This window comes from Ceratosolen solmsi, unplaced genomic scaffold (genome assembly GCF_000503995.2).
Source record: "Ceratosolen solmsi marchali unplaced genomic scaffold, CerSol_1.0 scaffold3, whole genome shotgun sequence".
NCBI lineage: Eukaryota > Metazoa > Arthropoda > Insecta > Hymenoptera > Agaonidae > Ceratosolen > Ceratosolen solmsi.
In genome coordinates this window covers 3,160,354-3,186,084 of record NW_011948428.1, presented here as the reverse complement: position 1 = coordinate 3,186,084, position 25,731 = coordinate 3,160,354, and the positions used below count along the sequence as shown (strand labels likewise).

Genomic DNA, 25,731 nt, shown 5'->3' with positions numbered 1-25,731 from the left:
GTCCTAAATTTATTATAACGTTATTTTTAATATATATTTCGATAATTAATAATAATCGTTTAAATATAAATCAGAATTTTATGTAAATGCAGATTTATAATTTAATTATAAATATATAATAGTATGTAATTGTGGTTTTTAACAATACTTAAATATTCATTAGCTTATTAAAAAAATTATCTAAATTTTTATCATAGATTTTTAATATTTTTATTAAAAATATAAATATAATTTATTTGTAGATTAAGTATTAGTATGTAGATAATACATAATGACAATAACTTTGTATTAAAAAACTTGTGAAGCTTAATTACTTGTGTATTCATACTTTTATATGTAAAACCCATTATTAAATATTTCTTCAAGAACTCAAAAATAAAAACATATATTTAATGTGCATTAATGTATATGTAATCAACTAATTTAGGGATTGAATTATTGTATTAATCACTATTATTAGTTTTTCTTTTCAATTTGTTATTTATAAGATTTTTCATTAGAATTACATATTTACATTTTATAAACATGATACTGAACAAATTTTAATTACAACCGAATGTGTCTCATTACGTATAAATAATAATAAAAATTACCTACTTGCCATTTAAAATAGAAAGATTTTTTTTTTTTTTTAATTTTCCTTTCACTAACATTCAATTTAATTTTTCTTTATACAAGATTAATCGTTGTAAAACAAAGTACTAATTTAAATTTGTACTTTTGTCAATATTGAAGTATTTGCACCAATATTGGTGGAGGCCATTCTTCAGGAAGGTTGAATTTCTTCAATATTTAAATGCGCAATAAATCTAAGTCTCATTTGTAAAGCTGGTCGTAATCTTCGAATGATACAGTCAACTTCATTTTTCATTGAATTACCAACAAACATATATTTTATATGATATCTAATAAAGCGTTAAGGAAATTAAAAGAAATAATCATATTTGTATATTAAGAGAATATTTTTGTAAAATGTTTGCAAAGGATACAATAAATCACAAACGGGATCCATCTGCTTGAGATGACTTTGTGCATGATTAACTTGTTCCAGCATTTCATATAGGATAACTGTAAGATCGGAAACGCATTTAGGCCTTTCAATATTAAATCGATTCAAAGTCGGACCAATTAAATGACAAGCAAAAATTAATTGCTCTTCATTATTAATAATGGGCTGCAACTTTTCTTTCACAAATCTAAGAAATGTATTATTTGTTAATATGTAAAATAAACACCACATTTGTATGAAATTCTAACATTAACTTACTGAACCATAGTTGCAATTTGTCCCACTCCAGCATGATGCCAAATTGAATGAGCTAAGGCTAACATATAACTGTATTTATTTTCAAAGAAACTATTATGCGTCAAGCTAAAGTTGAATAATTGGAATGGTGACAAATTATCATATTGCCAGTTTGTTAAACCAAGACTGGTTACTGTTTGCATTAAACGCACGTGCAAAGTGGACCAGTAACATTCTGGTAATGCTGCCATTATTATTCCAATACAGTTTATCCAAGCATGAATTTCATCCGATGGAATTACAGTATATCTGAGAAGAATTTTATAACTCTGTGTTAAAGTTATTTCACGGTAATTAGCATTTGAAAAGCATATTTTGTCATACCCCTTAGCTACAACGTCAAGTAAATTATTGGCAATTATACTGGGAGTTACAGGAAGCGCCATTAGCTCAACGCATGTAACGTACAATGTATGTGCTGCAAGATTTGGAAATTCATTGAATCTCCAATCAGTGGGTGGAAATTGTGCCTTTCCAGATATTGCTAAAATTTTATTAAAAATTCGAAATTACATGTTATAGTAAAGCTCCTATAAATATAATTCATAATTTAAAAAATTAATTATATAAAAAATATTTAATAATATCATATCATATAAAATATCACAATTTTATAATTTAGAGAAATTTTAAAGCGGTTCCCAAATGATATTTAGCTAAATACTAACTCTCGACTAATCTTTGAACAAGACGAACGTAGTAATCCAGTTCAGGTTGCCATTGTAAATCATCGGTTGATCGAGCTATATATCTTTGATAAGCTTCGGATAAAGCCCAACCAGGAGTTTTAGTTTCTCTTAACGATCCTAAGATTGCGGTAACAAGGCGACGTTTCAATATTGGTTTATCCCTTAATTTACGTTCGTAATAATGGAGAGTATTATACAAATATGTAACAGGTCGATCTGGAAAGATTTCACATAAAAATAACATTTTTTTTTCTTCTTCTATTAATTATAATGACTGTAAAGCTTATTATTCTTAAAAGCTATTTAAAAACAATGAAAAATTAATAATTCATAAAGATAATTATGATAAATACCATTTATTACATATCAAGTTTATTTACCGTGAAATCTGTATAAACATCCTAAGTGCTCTAGAAGGACTTCTAAACTTTTTGTTACTTGAGGTATTTCTAAATAGCGATGCAAGACAATGTCAAAAACTGGTAAAAATCGTAGGCATACATTTCCAAAATAAGCCGGAAAGCTTTGATACTGATTTGGACTGCCAGAAGATTGTTCCATTATTCCTTCTGGAGCAAATTTTTCCGGGAATTTTCGATGAAAAGCTAAATGTTTCTCGTGCCAATTGGATTGCTTCCAATGATCTGGAGAATTCTCCTTTACAAATTCTTGTACTCTGTTACGGAATTCCGCAGCTTTTAAAAGTAACAACTGGATAATGAAGAAACAAACCTGAGCCTCATTACCCTCTAATGTTCTTAATGCCTAAAAATTAATAAACAATTATTAAATAATGAATCATTCTTCATGATTAATTTTTATTATCATTTGGATTTAAATTATTATAGTTTCAATTGTTTTATACTTTCATTATATACAGCCAGAAAATTCAAGCAATAAATTATTTAATATTGGATTCATGAATAGGCTCGCCCTAAAAATACTTTAACAATTTAACAAAATTATCAATTTTTGATAAAAAAAAATAAATAAAATTGTTTAAAATTGCAAATTATAATACAAAATAAGAATAGTTTAATAAATTCTAAAATAATAATATAAAGCATCATTTTGAAATCAAGAGTGTAAGCATAAAATAATTGGAAATTTCATTTGACTAAAAAGAGATATTTGAACAAATATAATTGTACTTACTAAGCATAAAATTAATCTATCAAATGTAACAATATTGTATTTCCATATCATGTCATTAATGGCATCCACGCTTTTATTAACATATGATCCATCACAGGCAATACTCGAGACTTCAAAAACAATGTAATCACAAAATTTTCTAAGATGAGCTGACAAAGCTCTAGCTCCAATTCTTTCTAATATTCTGCATTGTGAAATAAATACGATATATTAAAAGTTCATTGAAAATCTAATTAGTTCAAATATAAAATCATATATTTACTTATATGCTATAGGACTAATACGATCAGTTTCAAGAATCATTTTCCAAAGTAAGCAAAGAAATAGTGGAGGTGTACCAGAAACCGAAAAATGGGCAATTATATCGTTTTCGTTGCTCATGGAAGCCCAATTTCTATATTCTTCTTCCACGGCTTTCTAAAACACAATAGGTAATAAATTAATTTGCATTCTGATTTTTTGCAGTGTCTGATATTTTTTTTATGAATAAATACGACTGTCGGCCTTTGGAAATAAAATAATTTTCAAAACATTTTAAAATACATATATCTAACCTTTATTTGTTGCTTTTCCTCTTTTGGAATACTATTTTGATGAAAAAATTCACTTAAAATTGGTGGAAAGCACTGAAGCGTATGATCAGCCCACGAATGTGGCGTATTCTGCATAATTGTATTGAGTAAGTCATTACACCATGTACCACTCACCATGTCTGCTCCGGTACCTTAATATAAAAATTTGATGAAAATTTAAAAATATGTTAATAAACACGATTAAATTATACCTGTAATGTGCATAGATCTGGCGAGTGTAAGCACCAATGCTCTGTTAAGTTCTTCCGAGTCAGCGGAAACAAGAGTTTTCGGCTCTGACAAGAACCTCGAAAGATGTGGCTGAACTTCTGCAGAGCCAAGACCTGTGATTAGACGTAAAGCAGTACTTTCCACACTAAAATACATTTCTCTGTTTTATTATTTGCTATTATAACAATTATGATTATTTTAATGACATACAATGTAATTATGATTATGGTTATATAATAGATTCTTTATATTTCGTGATTTGTAGTGAAAGAAAGTTGATTTACCAAAGATGTAGCTGCGTTTGATTGGTTTGGGGCACGGTTGCTAAATTATGAAGATGACTTAAAATTTGTACTCTATAATGAGGTTGAATATGGTGCATTCTATAACTGAACATATCTAAAAGAGTGTATAACGTACCCCATGCATGAGCTTTGAAAATAGTTGGTAATAGTTGATCTAAAAGAATATTAAAAAATATGAAAATGCACAAATTAAAAATTTCAATTAAAATACAGTTAAATATAAACCAATTTTATTTAAAAACATTCAATAACTAAATAATTTAATCTTGATATATGCTTAAATAATTATTTATTTCATATATATATATATATATATATATATATATTTTTTTTTTAAGTAGTTTTTTTTTTTTTTTGTTTTAACAAAATCTATGTAAACATTAACATAATTTAAGACACTGAACATACAAAATATTTATACATTTTAATTAGGAAGATATGATTTTACATGCCTTATAATGTATGGATAGATCTATAAAGATTAGCTTAGAAGCTCCTTATTAGTTTTAAAGGCATTATTATCTGCAAAACTTAAAAGTCAAATGAAAACTATGGTATTTCAAAATTGGGCATTAAATATAATAATACTTTCATAATAATCGTTCCATTCCTTTGTATATTATACAAGAATAATTTTTTTTAATAATATTAATGTTTAAAATATTGTTTCTTACTTATAAAGCCTTTAATACCCAGGATTTCAATTTCTGTATAAACTAATAATCTACTGTATGTTTCAACGAGAGCTGGTGGAAGTGACATATTACTCTTTGAATGAGCAGATTTCATCATGTGCTGGACAATACTGTGTATGAGATTCATTTTTGCATGAACTGTTAGAGAATCAAGTATTGACATTGATAAAGGTGTTGTTGGATTATTAATCATTGCTGTATTGGTTTGCAAATTTTGAAGTTGCTGCTGTTGATGACTCTGTTAAATTTGTAAATATTAAGATAAATATATAAAGAAGAGAAGAAAACTAATTTTTTAAATAAGCTTTACCTTTTGAATTGAATCAAAAAGAACTGCCATTGATCGGGAGAAATAGTCATTTACGCTGTTTGTAGAATATGCATTACAAAGCAATACAATTCTATAGTCCGATCCCATTGTGAAATTGCTTTGTGTTACTGCGTGTTGAAGGTATCTGATATATTGAAGCGAATAATTGAAAGAAAATTTGATATAATAGGAATAAAAGAATAAATCAAGTTAATATATTTACTCATAGTGGGTTTTTAAATTATGAGGTATTGGCCTATGACAATTTGAGTGTTCCGATTGTGCTTTTTTTAGAAGATGCAACCAAATACAAATGAGAGCCATCTCATGAGTACATTTTGAATGTGTGAGATCGGGTAAAGGTAGAGGATCTTTTTCTGGATAAAGAAGATCATAAAGTTTGAAAATAGGTAAAAAGGTTGATAACTGAAAAAATTGACAGATTGTTATTTACGACGAATGATTAAAAATAACGAATAAACAAATCTACTTAACATACGGGATTTCGTTGTATAGTTCCAGAAATAAACTGTAAAAGCACCCACATTAAATGGTCCCGTGCTCTTTTCCATTCCCTGCCAGTTAACTATAAAGTTGAAATATTTAATTATATTACATTTAAATTAAGTAAATAATTATAATTTACTGCTGCTACTAATATACATACTCTGTCGTGAATTGCCATTACAAAACTTGGAAAACTAACAAATTGAAAAAGAACATAGTGTATTAATTGGGATGAGAGGTGTAACCATGGCCAATAATTTGTTATTACACCATCCGAACCTTCTGGAGATATTGGTTCACTCTCAGATTTTTCCATATTTCGAATCATAAGATCAACCAATTGCTCTTCTAAAGCTATACATCTACAATTTTGCTAAAATAACATTATTAAAGTAAATTTTAAATATCCTTTTTATATATAATTTTTATATATAAATAATTAATTAATCAAATTAATTTATTATCTAATTATCCTTGTGAATAAGCAATTAAAGCTTTTAAATAATAATAAATTTGTTGATTTACCTGCTTTTGTAATCTTAACATAGAGCAAACCATGTCTCTACTATAAGGTTGTTCCAAAACATATCTCAAGAGGTTTGTTTGAGGTTTCAATAAATCTGGATCGTAAGGAAGATTTCCTTTTAAAGAAAATTGCAATGTATTACGATCGAGAAGCCATGGACTAACTAAATGATCACCATACCCTGTATGCTCTACAACTGGTAACATTTTAGAATGTCCAATAATTGAAATCATTTGCACAACATTACGAAAACTATCTATAAAATTAGATATTAATTTCGCTAACTTCTGAAACAAATAATATTAATATCTGATTTTCAAATAATTATAATAATTAAATAAAATACAAGTCATGAATATACCCAATGAGGCCAATTTTTGTTTTCGGAAAATTTTTGAAGCTCGTTAATTATTAAGTAGCTTGGTAACAAACATGCATTTCTATCAAAAATATATTCAACAAGAGATTCTAAAGCTTTCATTTGTGACTGTACCGACGCATCTAGCATTAATGGTAATGTATGAGCCTTCTCTTTGCAGGCCTAAAATAGAAACAATTTTATTGTTATATTTTATTTAGAAAGGTTGTAAAAATTTTTATAATAAATTTTACCTTCATAATTTCTCTAACTCCTTTGTAATCTACTCCACCAACAATCTGACGAATTAAAGTAAAACAGTCTACCCAAAATTCTTTATTTTGATACTGTAGCTTTTCACAATTAAGAATACATTCACATACCAATCTATAAAAAAGGAACGTCAATAATAAAATATAATTATTTGAAATATTTGAATATTTTACCTCGAGGGTAAAATATTGCTAGAAACTAAATTTTCCAATAGTGAGAGAATCAGATGCATTCGCCTATAATTTGTAATTTCTGCAGCAACATATAAAAATCTACGAATAGTAGTTTCTTGTTGTTCTATCGTTAAACCAATCATTGCAGTAGCTAATTCAGTTTGCCATCCAATAATTTTTTCTTTCTCATTAGTTGCATTATGTACTATAATGCAACTAAATGCTTCCTCGATTGCTTCAACTTTCTAAAATGATAATTACGTATAAATAAAGATCAATTTCTCATTGTTGTTATTAATATAATATTCACTACTTACTAAAATTTTATTAAGGATATTACTAATTAGTGCTTCATTGCCCATTTTTAATTTTCTCCTGATTTTTTCACTTCGGTGTAATAAAATTATTTAAAAAAATTTTATTTTCTTTAATTTTGTCATTCTTAAAATAATATACAATGAAAAAGAAAATAAATACAATCAATAGGGAAAGCCCAATTTCACTTTACTTTTACGATGTTGTGATCATTTTCGGTTTCCTATATTTATGTGGGTGTATGTGTTCATATAATAATCTATGCACACGTTCATAGGAATACCCAAACACACACTCGCTCACTCACGCACGCGCACACACGCACGCACATTAGCGCGTGCATACCTATATATATATATATATATATATATATATATATATATATGCCGATGCAATCAGCTTTTTAAGTCACTTTGGCATTAGGTAAAAGCTGCATGGGGAAATTCTACTTTATCTGCGAATGATTTTACCGATTGAGATTTCTGAATACTGTACTATGGGATATATATATATATATATATATATATGCATGTACCATATGTGTGTTACAAGTGTACTAAATGTAATATTATAAAAGGTTTGATTTGCATAAAATTTAAATAAATAAGCTATTTATAATCAATACTAAAAAAAAGAAAAAGAAAAAGAAATGGGATTATCGAACGTAATGAAATAAAGTATCTTATGAATGAATTTAAATTTACGGGAATTCAGAGTATGAATGAACTTGTCAAATAACAGGTATTGGATGGTCATTTTAAAAAATGTACTCCGATAATATTTTATAAGATTATTTAATTGTTGCTTAATATTTCATTGAAGGTTTTACACGATATCATATTAATATCTCATTCATATTAAATAACACTTTGTTTATGATAATTTGTTATATTTGCAACTATTTATTAGAATATCATAGTCAATTATTATTAGTGGGGATGGTCAGAAATTTCTTAAAAATTCCCACACTAATGCGTAACCGACCTTTACGTTTTGACCTAAGAATACCAAAAAGTTGTAAAGTGGAGGTCGAGTTGAACTTATTATCAATATTGGCAACTCATTGGTAAATTGATCATATCGTATTTCCTGTTGATTTTGATAAATTTGATAATGGAAAATTGTTTGTTATAGTTATTTTATGATATAAGAGTTATCCTTCAATGAACATAAGCATCTGTGCTCCAGTCATTCTTTCGATTTCTGAGCGGCAAGTCCATGCAGACAGACGTCCATTTGTAACAAATTCGATACATTTGAACTTCGCGTCCGATAGATGGCGAAGTATATCCTCAAAATTTTCGAAAAAAGGCCATTTTTCGAAAGCATATACGTTTGAATATGTTATCAGAAAACGATTTTGTCCGGACCACATTAATACATGGCGATGCAGAACTTTGCAAGACTTTTCTTTTTGAGGTATGAAAAAAATAACATCTCTACTTAATAATATATATTCCTTTATTTATCTATTCTTACATCGATTTCCTCATATATTTGTTTAACTAATCTCGTTATTACTTAATGCATAGACTTAAGTCATAATGATACTAATTTATATAAAATTTTTAAACAATTGATAAGAAAAGGTGCAACATGATTCCTTATACGGATTGGAGGATTTTAACAATTAAATTAAACTTTTATCGTCGACTACGACGAAATCAAGTATTCTAATTTTATTTAACTGTTTATATAATGTTGAAAATAAATACGATTTATTAAAGCTTATTTCATACATATTAAGAAACGTTATTTATAAATATGTTTAATATATTTAATTTCTAATTTAAACACGAAATGCCTCGATTCTATTCAATATTTATGCATATATCGATAATTTATATTCTAAGTAAAGCGAGAGACATAAATAAAAAAATGCTTTTTATTATATTTAAGATTACAATTGGATTCCTTTGGAAAAATTATGGCATATTAAAATAATATTTGTGCATTGATAATTATAAACTAATATCGGATCAGAATTTATATTATATCATTGATAAGGAATATATCGATATTTCTTATTAAATAAAACTGTAGCAAAAAGTACAGTATTTAGCATTAATTATTTATTATTAATGTAACTTAAAAAAATCCTACAATGGTAAATATTCAAGATTAATATTTTTATCCTTGGATATTTTTCCTAATTTCATATAGATCATGATTATTAATATGTAACGAATAAATATTATTATTATATAACCTCTGCGTAATTAATTAAATAATAATTTATTAAAGTAAAAATTCATTGGGATAAAACTATTCTTTACTATTGTGTTTTTTTTTTCATCGTTTTTTCTTTTCTATATGCTATCGATGGTTGAATAAATTAGCTATTTGCATTAATTAGGGTAATGTGCAAAATACTACAATCGACTGCACTATTCTGTAAATTTGATATCTTCAATTTATTATACAATGTTAAGTATGCATAATAAAATCGGCTAAGGTTATCGCTTATAAGTTTATATTTAGTAAATTTTTAAAATATGTCAAATTATAACTGTAAAATAATAAACTATAAAGTAATAATTCTGTTTTAGAAATATATATGTGATTACAAAGTAAACAACTTTAACGTGCTTGTCAATAAGAAATAAACGATAAAGGGTGTAAATTTGAAAGAACTAATTGATAAATAATGTTTATAGGCTGCTATTTCCTGGGCAAAAGATGGCCATCAAGTGTGTTATATATCGTCTAGGCAGCTTCAATGTTTGCCACCGACACTCCATGATCGAAGTGAGCCGTCGGCAGAAGCATTGAAACTTATAACATTTATGTAAGTTCAATAAGTTTCCATTGATAAAGTATAACATAAATACTTCATGTTGTATTTCACTTTCTTATTAAAATAAAATCATAGGCATTTCCTTCTTCATGATTAGATCAAAATGTTATAATTAAGGAGTTCATCAATTGTTTCCAACGTTATCTCACTTTCAATAAAATACTTCAGACGGATTCTTATTAAGAACTTTTTTTTTTTTTTTTTGTTCATAATGACTAGCACACATTTAATATGATGCGCTTACATGCTGCATGTTTATGAAGAAATTATCGAGATATAAGCCAACATCCATGAAACAATTAGTATTAATCGCATTCGAATGTATTAATCTCTCGTGTATAATTTGCTATTCCGCAGACAAGAAATGTGTGCCAAATCATATAGTTCACCCGTGCGTATAATGCACCAACGACAAATTGAAGCTCTTTAAGCGGAGGAAACTTGAGATATCGAACAATGTCGATTCGTGATTTATGGTTGATCTCGAGACGAAAAATTGCAAATAAGCGCGCTACAAGTGCAACGGGCAGTGATGCAGCTCATATGATACTCGGTCTAACGCACTAATCGAATTGTTAATGTAGATTACGAGTTTATTTGATACGGTATTTTTCTACGTTCTCGTTCTTCCAGTATCATACGTGGCCGGATTCGGAGATCTAAATTCTTCGCCCTTATGAATATATTTGTGCGCGCATTATAGAAAGAAACTTTTGTTGTAGGTGCATGAACTGAATTACACGCGACTTAAGAAAGTATTTTACTATATTACGGATATGTTAGCAACTTTGTAGATCGATCACTTATTTACATAATATATTTATAATAATAATGAAATTCTATTATCTGTAATTAATTAATTTCATGGTCAGGTATTAAAATAAATAGGTTCGATTATTAAAGAATAATTATTTCCGATATAAACAATATTTATCGTTTATTTAAAATTTGTAAATTTTATCAACCAATGTGCTTTGATTCTTATAATTTAATTCTACATGTATGAGTATGCATATATATAAATATATGTGTACTCTTAATTATTTAGTAAATTATAAGAATCAAAGTATTTAAGTATTATAAAAAATGTTAAAAATATTGTGATTTTCCATTTTATCCTATCTTAATTGCGTGTTTCATGTATTATCATAAATTTTATTTATTACAAAGTCTCGGTTAATTTTCTTAATAATTTATCGAAAATTTATCGATAATAATAAATAAATAAATTTTTTAAATCGAATACTTAATCTTTTTTACCGATGAAGTAAAAAAATGAAATTATTTAATATGTTTTTAAATGGAAAATGTGAAAATGAATATGAAAATTTAGATTATGGGATAATGGATTTATTGAGCATACACGTTGTTGTTACTCTTCACCACGTTCCTACACAGCATATGCTTTTATGATAAACAATAAGGTTGAGTTTTTAGAAAGTCAGATGAAACATTAATGAAAATCACTTTACATGTCGATATAGTCGGAAGAAATTTACAACTACACTAAGTATTTGTGATATAATTAATATAAATAGAGTAAATATTAAAGTTCAAAGTGAAAGACGATGAATATAAAGAAGTATTTAAGAATCAAGAGTTCACGTGTGATTATTGAAGTGCCGATCAACAGTAGCATTATAGAAAAATAATGCGTATCCTGGCTTATAAAAGATAAAATAAATAATTCGATAATATATTTTTACCCATATCAAATTACTTTGATGTCCTTCAACGGCATTGAGAGCAGGTATAAAAGAAAAGTAGAAGGATTTGTTAATGTGGCCTTCTTTTAAATTAAAATATCCATTCAGATTATTATTGATTTCCCATTTAAATATCCGCTATTCGTGAAGAGGAGGATATTTCGTGTTATAATATGCTACATCAATAACCTTGGATTTCTATCTCATAAGATTATATGTCTGTAGTTCCTATTCCTCCGCTGCCAATACTGCCAAGTTCGCACCATCTCCTAATGTGTCATTTATTAAATAACAAGTAGACTACTCACAATGAAAGATTGGTCCTCCTATGATAACCAGTTCTCATCGTTTCGTCATCGTTTTACAAATTTGCACAAAATAGTATTATCGCTTGCCAATCAGGTAGTTCAATTTGAGCCGCATTTGACGTTTTGACATTACTTCTTCGTAGTATTTAGAATGACGGCGATATCTTGACTGACCACGACTTTATCGTGCTCGAGCAGCACACAGACTTAAATTTACATCTAAGTCATTAGATGCGTTTCGATGGAATATTAGCTTGTAATATTCCAATAAAGCTTGTAACCATCTTTTATAAGGACATTAAAATTGGGGGGAAACAATAACACGTGGAGAGAATCCGATGATGGCTACATTTCAACCGTCGTCCTCATTTTCTTAAGTCGAATAATTTGTAGGTAATCACATACTAATGATGCGATCTATTTATCATAATATCGCAATAGATTCGATAGTGTAGGAAGATTATTCGTGACGTTCTCGATGATTATCGCTAAACACCATGCACGTGGGGCATATATTTCTTTTTTTTGGTATAATTTACGCGATTATGGCGAAAGGGTATCGGGTGATATTATCTCTTGGTGAAATAGAAAACCATTGATTCATTTTTAAAGGCAAAAACAAAACAAAAATTAACACCGTTAAAATGAATAGATTTGAAAGTATTATTTTATTACGAATTATTTATTTAATAATGATGAACAATGTCGATGATAAGTGTTCTCATTACATGTATATATTGTAAAATATAATTTAAAAAATATATACAATTAATTTCTTAATTAGAAATAGTCAATTATTTATTTGTTAACGTTTGGCCATATCGTTTCAGCATTTAATATACGAGTAATGAAAAATATTTTCAAATGTGTTACCCTTTATTTAATAGAATTACATCTTGCTTATAAGCATTGTATGATTGTATTTGATTTATAAAAAGCAATTGTAAACAGCGAAAGGTAAAACAGCCACTAAAGTAATATCTTTGCCAAAACAATAGATTAAATAATAATTCTATACTTATTTATACCATACATCTCTTCCATTACGTATCAACATGTAGTTGATGACCTCGTGACAAAATTTCGATTATGATGAAAACGCTTCGACAGGTCGGTCGGCAATTACGAAGAGTTGGCGGATCAGCTGGTGGAACTGCACACGTTCCGAAAGCCGCCTTCGGTTCTACTGATTGACGATCTGGACTTGTTCGCGGCTAACCCGGGAATTCGGGGCTGCTCGCGCGAGGTTCACGTGGCGCGCTGCTGTGCTCTCGTCCTCCACGCTGCGTTCTCGTGCTCGAGAGTGACGAACTGCCCGATACAGGTGTGCGCAGCGTCCTTCGAGGCCACCGACTACGAAACAATTTATTGCAAGTACTTCGATAACCGCTGGCTCTTGAATGCCGAAGTTGGCGAAAGCAGCACGGAGGAGGGCAGGCGAGTGTGGGTGAAGCGCCCCAATGGCAGTCAGACCTTCGAGTTTTGCAGGCTCGATGATGCTGTGCTTGTTCTCAGGAGGATCCTTGTCGCAGAATTGAATCCTTCGATTAACATTTAATTTTTCAATTGCTGTCATTGTTTATCATGTGGCAGTGCTTAAAAAAACATTATTAATTTATGAGTAAACGTAACGAAAAGGCTCATAAGCTTTGCAGAGTAAGTTACTTTATGTTTTTATATGTATATTATATATTTTGTTAAATAATAACGCGATTAATCACTATTCGAAAAACATTGAAAAATGGACATTATATTTGTAGGTAAATAAGAGATTTCAATTTCTTAGTGTAATTCTATATAAATATTACCGAAAAGATTTTTATTTTTCTTGTCTGTTATATATATAGATAAAACTTTTTTTTTTTTATACATACCTTAAATATTTTCATTGAATATCCGATCAAGATGCAATAATTAAAAATATATATGTAGAATTCCAAAAAATTCGATATTTTTAAAAAAGACACTTTTAATTAACAATTCAAAGTTAATCTTACCAGTTATACAGTTATAGTGTATTTAGATCGAGTTATAATATTATATATATATATATATATATATATATATATATATATATATATAAATATATGTATGTATGTATGTATGTATGTATAAATTATACCCATCATTAAGATGTTTTTTAAGTATTGTGTATAATTTTTTTTAATTCTAATACATTTGTTATATTGTAAATGATACGATATTCATACAATTGATCATTTTATATGAAAAAAAATTCGAACAAAACACAATATAAATATCTGTCTTAGATTCGAATATAAATTAAAATAATTTTGAAAATAAAATATCATCTGTATAAGTTAAGAGCGAACATGTTAAGTACTTAAAAATAGACGTTTGATACGACGATCGTGCTTACAAAATGTAAATTATTATTCTAATTGTTTTGATAAATCACTTACGTAATAATAAAATTTGACACATCCCGAACAAAACGCTATATTTTCAATTTTTATTATAAATTGTAAGTAAAATCCAATATTATTATGTACGATTGAATTTTATAAAATTAACTACTTATTGAAATTGATGATTAATTTAGATTATTATATTAATAAATTTTATAAAATATAAATTATGAAATATAATTTTCAATTTAAGAGTGTCAAACTACACGTTACTCAAGTAGCTTAATCAGCTCAATTCTAAATGTATATTTATTCACTCAAACACAATATTTTTATAAATATATTTAATTTTATAAATATGATTAATAACGAAGAAGTTAGAAATATTATATTTGAAGTAAAATTTTAAGTAAATTTTAATTAATATAAATATTATAAATATATTATGTTGCATTAGAATCAAAGTAGCCAATAGAAAGTATTGATTAAAACGAAAAACTTTTCTGCCAAATAACATATTGCGTCGGACAATTGTGAGAAGTGCTTTAATAATTGTTAGAGTATAGCGGACGATGATCATTATAATATCTCGTAGTGAGGGAGAAAATAGATTAGCTGGGGGACGTAGATAATGGCATGGCACTGTGAGACACATATTTAAACAAATTGATTAAATATTTGATCAAATGATATTATGACTGTTAATATTAACAAATAGTTATACATTTACTTTATATTGCGCCTTGTACGGCTATAAGTTTTTATAACAACAACATAAAGTACCGTACAATGCATAAAGATATAAATTATTGTATTTTTTTTTTCATAATAAGTTGTATAATTTTATGGATAAAATAGTTAAGTGTCATGGTGTCAGTTATTTTTCACATATAAAATATTTAAATTAACATTAATTTAATAAAATCTTTGAATTATCAGTAATACGTGGGGAAAAAAATTAATTTTTTTCCAATTTGCGATCTATATATTAAATAAAATAAAAAAATATACCAGGAACATCTTCAACTAGCTTTACATATTTTCTACTTAGTTATACGTCGTAGAAACGTCATAACATTCTTAAGATAATATATAGGTTTGCTTTTAGCTGCAAAGTCAGTTTTGCTATCTTTATTATCATTATTTTTATTTTTCAATGTAAGTGGAAATGAAGCAAGATGTACTGTAATATTGAAGAACAAGTTTCTAATATTCTTATAATATGAAGAGGTAGTAATTAAAAAGAAAAAAATAAATAAATAAATAAATAATAATAATAATAATAATAGGAATAAGAAAGAAGAAGTAAAAATAAATCAAAACCCCTTGATCCATTTAACTTTTAAAGTTACGAAATTGCAATAATTGAGTTTGAGCAAAATAAATTGTCGTTGTAAAGCAATATTATATAACGATGGCAAGCAAACTATGTGAATAAATAACATCATCTGAACTCTACCGTGCAAACTACACACCATAAACGATAACATCTTTATATTGGCTTCTCATAAACATAATCTCTCGAAATCCTCTTAACCAATCCCACCACCAGTCAAATATTGCCGAAAACGTTCTTCGAAAATACGAAGTATTTTTATAAGATAGTTTCGAAAGGGGATCAGTAAAGAGGGAGAGAGAGAGAGAGAGAGAGAGAGAGAGAGAGAGAGTGAGAGTGAGAGAGCGTGTAAGCAAAGAGACGAAAATAATAAACAAAAAAAAGAAAAGAAGAGAGCGTCTAGTCTCGTGCGCGAGTCGATAAGGCAGTGAGCGAAAATCGAGGAGACTCGAGCCTCGGAAGAGGTGTATTAAAGAAACATTGGAAGCCACGGCAACGGCAGCAGCAGCAGCAGTAACAACAACAATAACAACAACAGCAGCAGCAACAGCAGCGACGGCGGCAGTAACAGGGGCCTGTCGAAATTTACAGTCGCGGCCATTCGTTCCGCACTCTCGATCCCATAAGTTCTTAGGCCTCAGCGAGGTGCGAATAGGTGATCCCCACCGAGCGAAGCGATCCAGGACTCGAAAAAGGAACGCGAGCGGTGGTCTGAATCTAGAATAGAGGCCATGGGAGGGGAGCGTGAAGCCGAGTCGAGGAACGAAAAAGGACACGCACACTTGCGATGCCGTGATTAATGGCACAATATACGCGGACCAACTTGCAAATCTCGAGCCGCGCCGCGTTTTGGGCAGCGGCACGAGACAACGGGTGGAGGGGACCAGGGGGTTGCAAATATTCGACTGCGCGCGTTACTCTTGCCGAGAGAGAGAGAGAGAGAGAGAGAGAGAGAGAGAGAGAAAAGACAGGGAAATAAAGATGGCTATTTATCACGGTAATTCCGATTGCTCACTTTAAGGATAAACTTATTTTTAGCACGACTCAAGTTTTCACTGGGTGGCACTTTCATGGAGCATTTTTCTTGTAGATCATGTTTTGACAATCGTACAGTACTGCACATATTCACTCATTAATATATATTTCATCAATATTAACGAGTTTCTTGATTTAAATAAATCTCATTGTAGTTTATTAGTTAAGCTTTTTTCTTATATCAAGTTTCGCGTTGTTTGAAAGAGCGTATTTTTCATTGATAAAGGATCTCATTTCACTCATATTGTAATTATTGTAGCTTTAGATATATTGCAACATCGCAATAAAAAGAAAAGAACAATCGATCTTCTCATAATATATCATAAATGCTCCGTCGACTAAATTTCGTACAATAAATGATATACCATTTCTAAGATAAATGTTTATTTCATTTGGCATTTGCTTTCAAGTAATAAGGTATATTATGAAGGTGCAATTTAATAAATCAAATACATTTTCTATGGCAAATAATTTTTTCTTTATTAAAATTGATTTTTTTGAAGGACTGAATCTCGTTAACGAAGAAAGCTTGCAATGTAATTGCAATGATTAAGTATTGAAAAATTATGCTTCGTAACAGATAATTCATTCACATTTTGGAAAGTTCTTTTATGTAAAATTTAATTTTAGAAACAATTGTAGTTTTTACAAAATAATTCAAATTATTTTTTTGAAAGTTTCATTAGAATTTAATAAGCTCCCAGTGTATTGTACACTACAGATTCATGAATAGAAATTGATTTCGATAATTTATAATGAACATTAAGGAAATCAACAACATAAAATAGTTTCATTTCATCTAATTAGTTTTAATTTGAAGTTTGCATTATTGTTCGTACACGATCACTATTATTGATCGTTATAGATTATTGATCGTTACACGATCGCTAAGAATTTACATACACTTTCATATTTATTTAATATTTAAATATTTTAATGAAAATTAGATTAATAATTTCAATAAGGTCAACTTAATATTTAAATAATTTTTTAATTATTAAATAAGTAATTGTTATATGTTTTTATTTATTTTAAAAGAGAATAAGGCCCATAATGGGTTTAAATGGATTAAAAGTTAATATTGGTTATGATTGGTGATATTCCGATGAGTGTAAAATTATATTTTAATTTTAGTATTACGGATTAATAATTTCAGTTTTAAAAGAAACTACTTTATTAAAATTGATGCAATTAAAATAATCTTTTTTAATTACATATACATATACACACACACACACACACACACACATATATATATATATATATATATATATATTTATTTATTTATTTGTAAGGTATATTAAAATATTTCAGGATACATTTAATAATATTTCTAGAAAATTATAAAATCTATATACGATTGAATAGAAAAGAGAATGTGAAGTTTAAGTTTATTGGGACAATGTTTCATAATAAGTAAAATGTAAACGTTGAATTCAAAATTAATGTATGTAATTAAACCAGTATTAAAATAATGTTTTTAGGCAAGTTTTATTTTTTATTATTACTGCTTATATTTTATACGAGAAATGTTGCAATTATTTGCATTTCACATAAAAATTGTTGGTAAACAAATTTTGAAAATATCTTTATTTCCATTAAACCTAATCTGTCAATAATTTAAAATACGATGAGATGTTTTTAATCTTATCAATTTTCTTATTGCTACATACAAAGTAAGGTGATTTGCGAATCTCCTGAGCAGAATAAAATTATTACACTATAAGAAAAATCCTGACTTATTCAAACGATGCTGACTATCAATAATAGCCAGGAAATTATTATTTATACATAGTCAGACAATGTACTCGGTATCCGATAACAAAAGTCTAACGATTTAATACAATGGGGGATTTCAAAGAATGGTACATTATTAACGGAAACGAGTCATAGTGAAGAGAAGGTTCGATAAACTTCCTTCATTGTATGGAATATTGCTTGCTATGTACCTGAAATCCAAGGAGTCGATTATCGATTGATTTTAATTTATGATTTAATCGTTAATTATTTGAAATAGCGTTTTTTTAATAATAATTGGTGAATAACTTTTTTCACTTGCTAGTCTATATTGACAATAATTGCCATACATTCAAATATAAAGCTTAAACGCTTATAAATCATATAATGTGTCAAAAAAAAAAAAAAAAAAAAACAAAAAAAAACAAAAAAAAAAAACAAATGGAAAAATCACGAAACATTCTCTTTTCTCAGGATATTCCAACAATTTTGTCGTATAAGAGTTCGCAGCAAGATGTCGGGCAGCTTGCATTGCAAAATAAAGGATTAAAGAAAAACAAAGGAAATGCTTAAAACGAACTGTTTACGAAATGTCTTTGGAATATTGACGTTCTCCAGCAAGGCCCAGCAGCATCGATTAATCCCCTTTCACTTAACTTTTTCCATCTCTTATGCAAGCCCCGCTTCCCACGTATCTCGACCGACTCTCAACCCGTGTTAAAGTGCATCGAGACGACGCGCCCGGGTATCCCCGACAAAAATCCGGCGAGCTGCATCTTACGAAATAGAAGCGGCTGCCGCGTGTTGTGCGTCGGAGGCAGGCACGAGGCTGCGGTCGTGAGCAGCGCTGTTAACGCGCTGCGCCTCACTTGATAACCAGCGAAACAAAGTTTTCAAAAGCCTCGGCTTTTATTTTAATGTGTATCCCAAGGAGAAACCACCACTGGGCGACTGGAAATCTGTTATCCAAGAATACGGTGACTTTTTACAGGCGCACGCGCTCGTTCCTTCTCGGCAGCGTTGTGTTTTTCACTCGTTCCTCCATTGCCCCTCGTACCCCGCCCCGCTTGGCCGCTCCACTCCCCGTTTTGTGCCTTCTTTTTTGTCCCTTGAAACCGAGAAGGGACAAACCAGTAGGTGTCGGGCTGCACGTGTTCACGTGCGGGCGGTCGGGCCCCCTCTTGTCTGCGCCTGTGTGTGTGTGCGCGCGTCTGCGACTAGTCATGAGGGCCAGATTAGAGGGAGCGAGACGGAGCACCGACGACGACTCTTGGCGTCCCATTGTCTGGGGCCTCTTCGCCTGCCAGTTCAGCTACGCAATATGTACGTAGCAGTATTAGTAGTACCGGTAGTAGTGGTAGTAGTACGACGTGCACGAGAGAGTGGTAAACGAGAGCGAGAGAGAGAGAGAGAGAGAGAGAGAGAGAGAGAGAGAGAAGAGAAACCCCGTGGTGGCTGCGGTAATGGAGGGAGTCGGTGAGAGACTCGGTCCGGCTTGGTAAACTAACCAGGTCATTCCACCGCAAGACCATCCTTATGACCCTCGACGACGAGGAGAGAAAAGGAGAGGAGAGCGAGTCGAGCCAGACTGCCTGGCCTCTACCTCTCCCCCCAATCTTTTTCCTCTTATTTTGCCGTTGATCTGCTCTTTTTCTTCCTCCCTCTCACTCTCTCGGTCTCTCAGTCTCTCTCTCTCTCTCTCTCTCTCTCTCTCTCTCTCTCTATCTTCTCTTCGCTTCTTGAGATCGGAGAATAGGTCCTGGAGTGGCCTCTCGTACTAGGAGTTTATTTGGGCGTGATCGTGTCACCTTTTTTCCCCTAATTTTTTCCTTGGCTATTCTTTTTTCTTCTTCTTCTTCTTCGTCTTCTTCTTTTCAGTCAAACGTTGAAAAATTACAGGAGATAACGCGAAGACCGGTCACAAGTTGCCGTCAAGTTAATTCAACTGCTAACGCTCATTTACTCGGCATTTACTTTCTGCGTGAGAGGATAGTCCAGGAGAATCCCTGGCCGTTGGTGATATAATATATTTCGTTGAGGTTTATTATAATGACAATAAAAGTAATATTGTCACTCGATAAAAAAAAAAATCTCTTTTATAGATAGGTACGATTAAAAGATTTTGCATAATTTTTTTTTTCTTTTATGCAACGTAAACCCCATAAATCTCGAGTTCGAAAGTATAAAGTAAATTTTTATAAATACACTTTTGAGCATTACATTGTACGGTAATGATTTATTTATAATTATAAAATTATTTGATGAGTAGACATACTTATCTTTTTATTTAAAAATGAACTTGTCTCGTAATATCGTATCACGTGATAAATAATGTTTCGCTATGCATCGATTTCACACACACCCATGCAAAACAATAATCAAAATCTAACGCTAATTGAAATTTTGATTTTATTTTATTTCGGCAACGATTGCTGTTTGTCAGTAAAAATTTAGTCATTAGCTGCTTAGGGAAAATTTACTGAGATAGAAGTCACTTCTTTACATATACAGTGAATAAAAAAGGTGTCACGCAAGCCTGATTTTCTCACCCGTCCAATAGCGAATATCGTTGACCAAAGCTCATAAGCGAATAAATAATTTATCCAGATGTTGCGGCTAAGTCGCTGCTCCATAACGGAGTTCCAAGCGAAAATTCATGTAAGCATAGTAAGTAATTCGTTGAGGTCTGAGCGTCGGCCAAACGAATCTGCAATGAATGGTGCCCATTCCCGGAAAATCCCATCTGATAGTTCGCTTCTAAATATTTCCATGCGTTCGTCTCGGTCGAGAGCTCGTGCAGCATGGAAACTTCCTCTCCTTGTCCCGCTACTTCTTTCACACCCTGTACACTACGAGTCACGAATCAAGTTAAGTTTCCCATCGAGCATCCCGATCGGGCGGACGCATCGCACAAAGGAATTTTCCCACCTCCGGGAAAGTCTGCCTCCGCGCGCTCGCTACTACTCGATGGATTATTAATCCCCCCATCCCGCTAAATGATGTGGGAGGCTGCGCGACATTGGCCCAGGAGAGAGAGAAGAGTCGGCACTCTCGAGAAGGCTAATATCACGTTTGGCGTAAAATCGTGATTGTATTGTGTAAAATTGTCCTTCGAACTTACCATTTACCGTATACGTGCCTGTTTAAGATGTTCTTTCTGCTTATCAGGCGCTTTTACTCGGAATAGCCTTTTCGTGCGCACATTTTTTTTTTTTTTTTTTTTTTTTTTTTTTTTGTTAACACTAGTTTATATTGATTCTATATGTTTATCCATTGATCATGTAGTTTACATGAGGACAATGTCATAATAAAAAAAACAGCACCTTTCCATGTATGTGTGTATTCCATATATGCATGCACGTGTATTATGCATCATCGTATGCTTCATGACCGCATGATGTTTCAATTGTTATTTGAACAACACAGAACTGTGAAATAGTACGGTATCTTTGCAGTTGTGTTGATTATAAATAAACAAATAATCGAATAAAATAAATTTTTAATCTATAACCTTTTGATAATATGATAAATAATCAATTATTTCAAGTGAAAAATACTTGATTCGTATTAAAAGATCGATATGCCTTTTATTGTTAAAAATTTTTTTATGTGATATTACTAAATTTGGTAAATTACATGATCTTAATTTTTTTTTTTTTTTTTTTTTTTTACAATATATATAATAAAGAATTGAATATAAATTTCAAATTGACTCACATATTATCCAAACTATTGTATATAAAATATACAAGGGTAATTATAAATAAATTTATAGGTGCTTGTAATTTAAGCAAATGAGCGATATGTGCTTTATAAGTAGAAAATTTCAAAAGAGAAGATTCGCTAGAAAAAAAAACGGTAACATAAATATATTTACATCTATACGAAAAATGCGATAAAAGGATTTAAATTAAGGCTTTATTTTCCAATCATACATAAAGAAAAATAATTGTGCATTCATGTTAACATTTTGAAGTAATTAAAAACTATTTAGTTGAATAATTCATTTATATTTGATATTTTAATTCAATTAGAGAAAGTTTATACGAGGCGCATTCATGTATAAAACTATTAGTAGAAATTTACAGAAAATGGAAAGTAATTAGATACGTCAAGCAAATATGACAAAACAAAAAGTTGTTTCACATATATTAAATCACTATCTTTCGTGTTATTCATATCCATTATATTTGTTAATAATTGTAAAATAATTATGAATATATTTTATGAAGATAATGATTATTATATGCACTCTTTATATATTCTAATTGCCATAAAATCAATAATATCTTCAGTTCACAAAACTATTTTAAGGACACATTTACTAATTTATTTATATAAGAAAGTAGCTTAGAGTATCAAATTGTTTAATACAATAAATTTTCGACTGAAATTTATTTTTTTAAAACCCCTTTTTTTTTTTTTTTTTTTTTTTTTTTTTTTATAAAAAACATAACAAGCTTTTAATTATAGTTGTACTCTGTAATATATTTATACATGATGAATGTCTATAGAAAGTTTATAAAGATGCATTGATATGATTTGAAAATACATTACTCTTACTGAATGTCATCAATTTGATAATTTCGTTCAATGTGATGTAAAATATTGTATCTACATCAAGGTATTTTTGTACCATTGTTTTCAATTTTTATAATCCGAAATCTTGAGCAATTACTAAGTTTTATAGAAATAATTTTCTCTTAGAGTAAGTATTCATTTACCGACAACTTCCTTTATTCTTCTTTCGTTAATTAATTTTCTGACGTATTATTAGTAAATACAAAATATCACTTTTATTAAAGGGTATTTAAAATTTTTAAACTTTTGAAAAGATTGAATTTACAATAGAATCTATGATTTAAAAACTACATTTTACAATAAAATCATTTAATCCTCTTCGTGCATATTTTAAAACTTTTCATGTAAACATATACCTTTAATATTTAATTTGATAACAATATATTTAATAAAAACTTTTAATACATAAAGAGCGTATTAGTAAACGTTTGAAAAATAGTATTAAGGGTGTGATTACAATACAATATTACATTTTATCAATAAAATTTATTATAATCATAAAAAATTACTTAAACATAATTACGTAAGCGTAATATCTATGTATCAAAAAATAAGAACGATATATGTTTTTGTAATTTTGAAGCGTAGTATAATTTAATTATTTGTATAGATATGTGCATGTATGTATTTTTAAATGTAATTTTAGGTTTACAAAAATTAGTTATATAATATTTATTTAGAATATCCTTGTATTTTTTTACGTTGTTTTACTCTATATATTTTAATATTTATTATACATTATATTTATTCGAGAATTACATATATGGAAAAAATTTCTTAAAAAGTGTTGAATGTTTTTATTTGAAACTTTCACTTGGTAAACAGCTTAGTTAAGATTGTTAATTGTATGTATTAAAGTAATATAGTAGAAAAACGAGTCCAGTAAGTTTTACTTGCGGAGCTGTAATTTTTAACAAAAACTAAATTATTCCCTCATATATCAACCTTTTTCCTAATAATGTTAAAAGTATCGTTGCGCTTTACATATTTACGTTAAATAACAAAACTATTGAATTAATGTTTTATTACAGCATAAGAAATGACGGATATCAGCTACATGAAATTTTTTTTTTAAATGCTAGTTTGAAGTCCATGGTACTAAATTAGTAAAGTTTAACATTAAATACTTAAGACAAAGTATGAAAATCTATAATGTACACTGTAAGTCTATTTCATCTGATTATTTAAATATTTTACCGAAACTTAATACGCTTTTAATATTGTATAAAAGTTTGATATTTTACATTATCTGTACGTTATTATTATTATTATTATTATATTAGAAAATATATGTTTTTAAGAAGTATTTATTAATCTTCGATTCATTCAATTGAAAGTGTGTTTTAATTTTATATGTTAAGCTTTAGAATTACAGAATCGATGTGGTTAAAGGTATATGATTTTACAGTTTTATGAATAATGTATAAATGTTAGATAAGTTGTCGATCTTTTCCGACTTTGAAATATGTAATTTTCCTTCAGCTCCAAAACATTGATCATATGTAAATTATTCATGATCATCCCTATTATTATTTTTGTTATTGTTATTATTATTATTGTGTCTTCATAATTAGAATGATACAAAATTGGAAGATATGATTTACTTAGTGTTTCTATGACTGAACTTGCTATTTATATTGCAAATTTGAATAATGTTTTTATCATATTTAACTAGGGAAAACAATTTTTTTTTAATATATAAAAATAAAGAAAATAATAAATTGATATTATAGGGGGTGCACAATAGTTATTTTACAACTTTACAGTATATATTAGATTTAAACCAAAGTAATAATACGAAGCTTCAGTATTCTGAAATCAGATTAATCGTTCAAACGATCATTTACTCTTAATCTTTATTATAGTACTACTTTAATGAACATATATATATATATATATATTTCGATTTGAAAAAAATATTTAATAGTGGTGTCCCGTTTCTCTCATTTTGTCCCGTGTAGGTGCCTTATTAATTAATAAGATTGTATATTCATGGATTAGATGCAAAATGCCAGAAAGAAAATTTGTCTGTTATTGGTAAAAGAACAGTGACAATTGGGTAAATTGCGCTTCGCGTAATCCTGTATCCTCGGGGCTAAATATATGGTTTCCCTCATAAACCACAGTTAAAAGAATTGTCAAAGCGAAGTTATAATCCCCAAAATTACCATCTCAAATCATCATTATCCATTAAACGCTCTTGTTATCCTCGCCATCCGTTTCCACAAAAAACAAAGGTGCGCTGTTCGGTTCGGAACCCTGAAAAATAAATGTCTTTATCTTTATTACGGAGTCAATCGAATGGGAAGCTGCTCGTCGAAAACGGACGATGCTGCAGCAGCGACGTGCACCAAAACTCGTTTTTCGTTCATCCAGCGCGTCGATTATACAGGATCGTATATATACGCATATATGTACATACCAGGACACTCGTTCCTCGCGGTTGC

At 29.3% G+C, this 25,731-nt stretch overlaps 2 protein-coding genes across 2 annotated transcripts; one reads left to right on the top strand and one right to left on the bottom strand.

Moving 5' to 3' along the window:
- Positions 1-615: 615 nt before the first annotated feature.
- LOC105363625 (mediator of RNA polymerase II transcription subunit 23-like) lies at positions 616-7,498 on the bottom strand. The gene is made up of 21 exons (XM_011501370.1): positions 7,418-7,498; positions 7,101-7,345; positions 6,909-7,041; positions 6,658-6,837; positions 6,296-6,583; positions 5,931-6,143; positions 5,763-5,849; positions 5,487-5,689; positions 5,264-5,408; positions 4,933-5,191; positions 4,238-4,412; positions 3,935-4,098; positions 3,705-3,874; positions 3,413-3,567; positions 3,151-3,334; positions 2,376-2,760; positions 1,975-2,211; positions 1,631-1,790; positions 1,268-1,555; positions 990-1,196; positions 616-905 (listed from the first exon to the last, which is right to left on the bottom strand). The coding sequence occupies exons 1-21, from the start codon at positions 7,460-7,462 to the stop codon at positions 767-769; spliced, it is 4,062 nt and encodes a 1,353-aa protein (XP_011499672.1). The 5' UTR covers positions 7,463-7,498; the 3' UTR covers positions 616-766.
- A 968-nt stretch (positions 7,499-8,466) lies between these two features.
- On the top strand, positions 8,467-13,926 carry LOC105363622 (uncharacterized). The gene is made up of 3 exons (XM_011501366.1): positions 8,467-8,834; positions 10,073-10,203; positions 13,337-13,926. Exons 1-3 carry the CDS (start codon positions 8,757-8,759, stop codon positions 13,782-13,784), a joined length of 657 nt encoding a protein of 218 aa, XP_011499668.1. The 5' UTR covers positions 8,467-8,756; the 3' UTR covers positions 13,785-13,926.
- Positions 13,927-25,731: the final 11,805 nt, after the last annotated feature.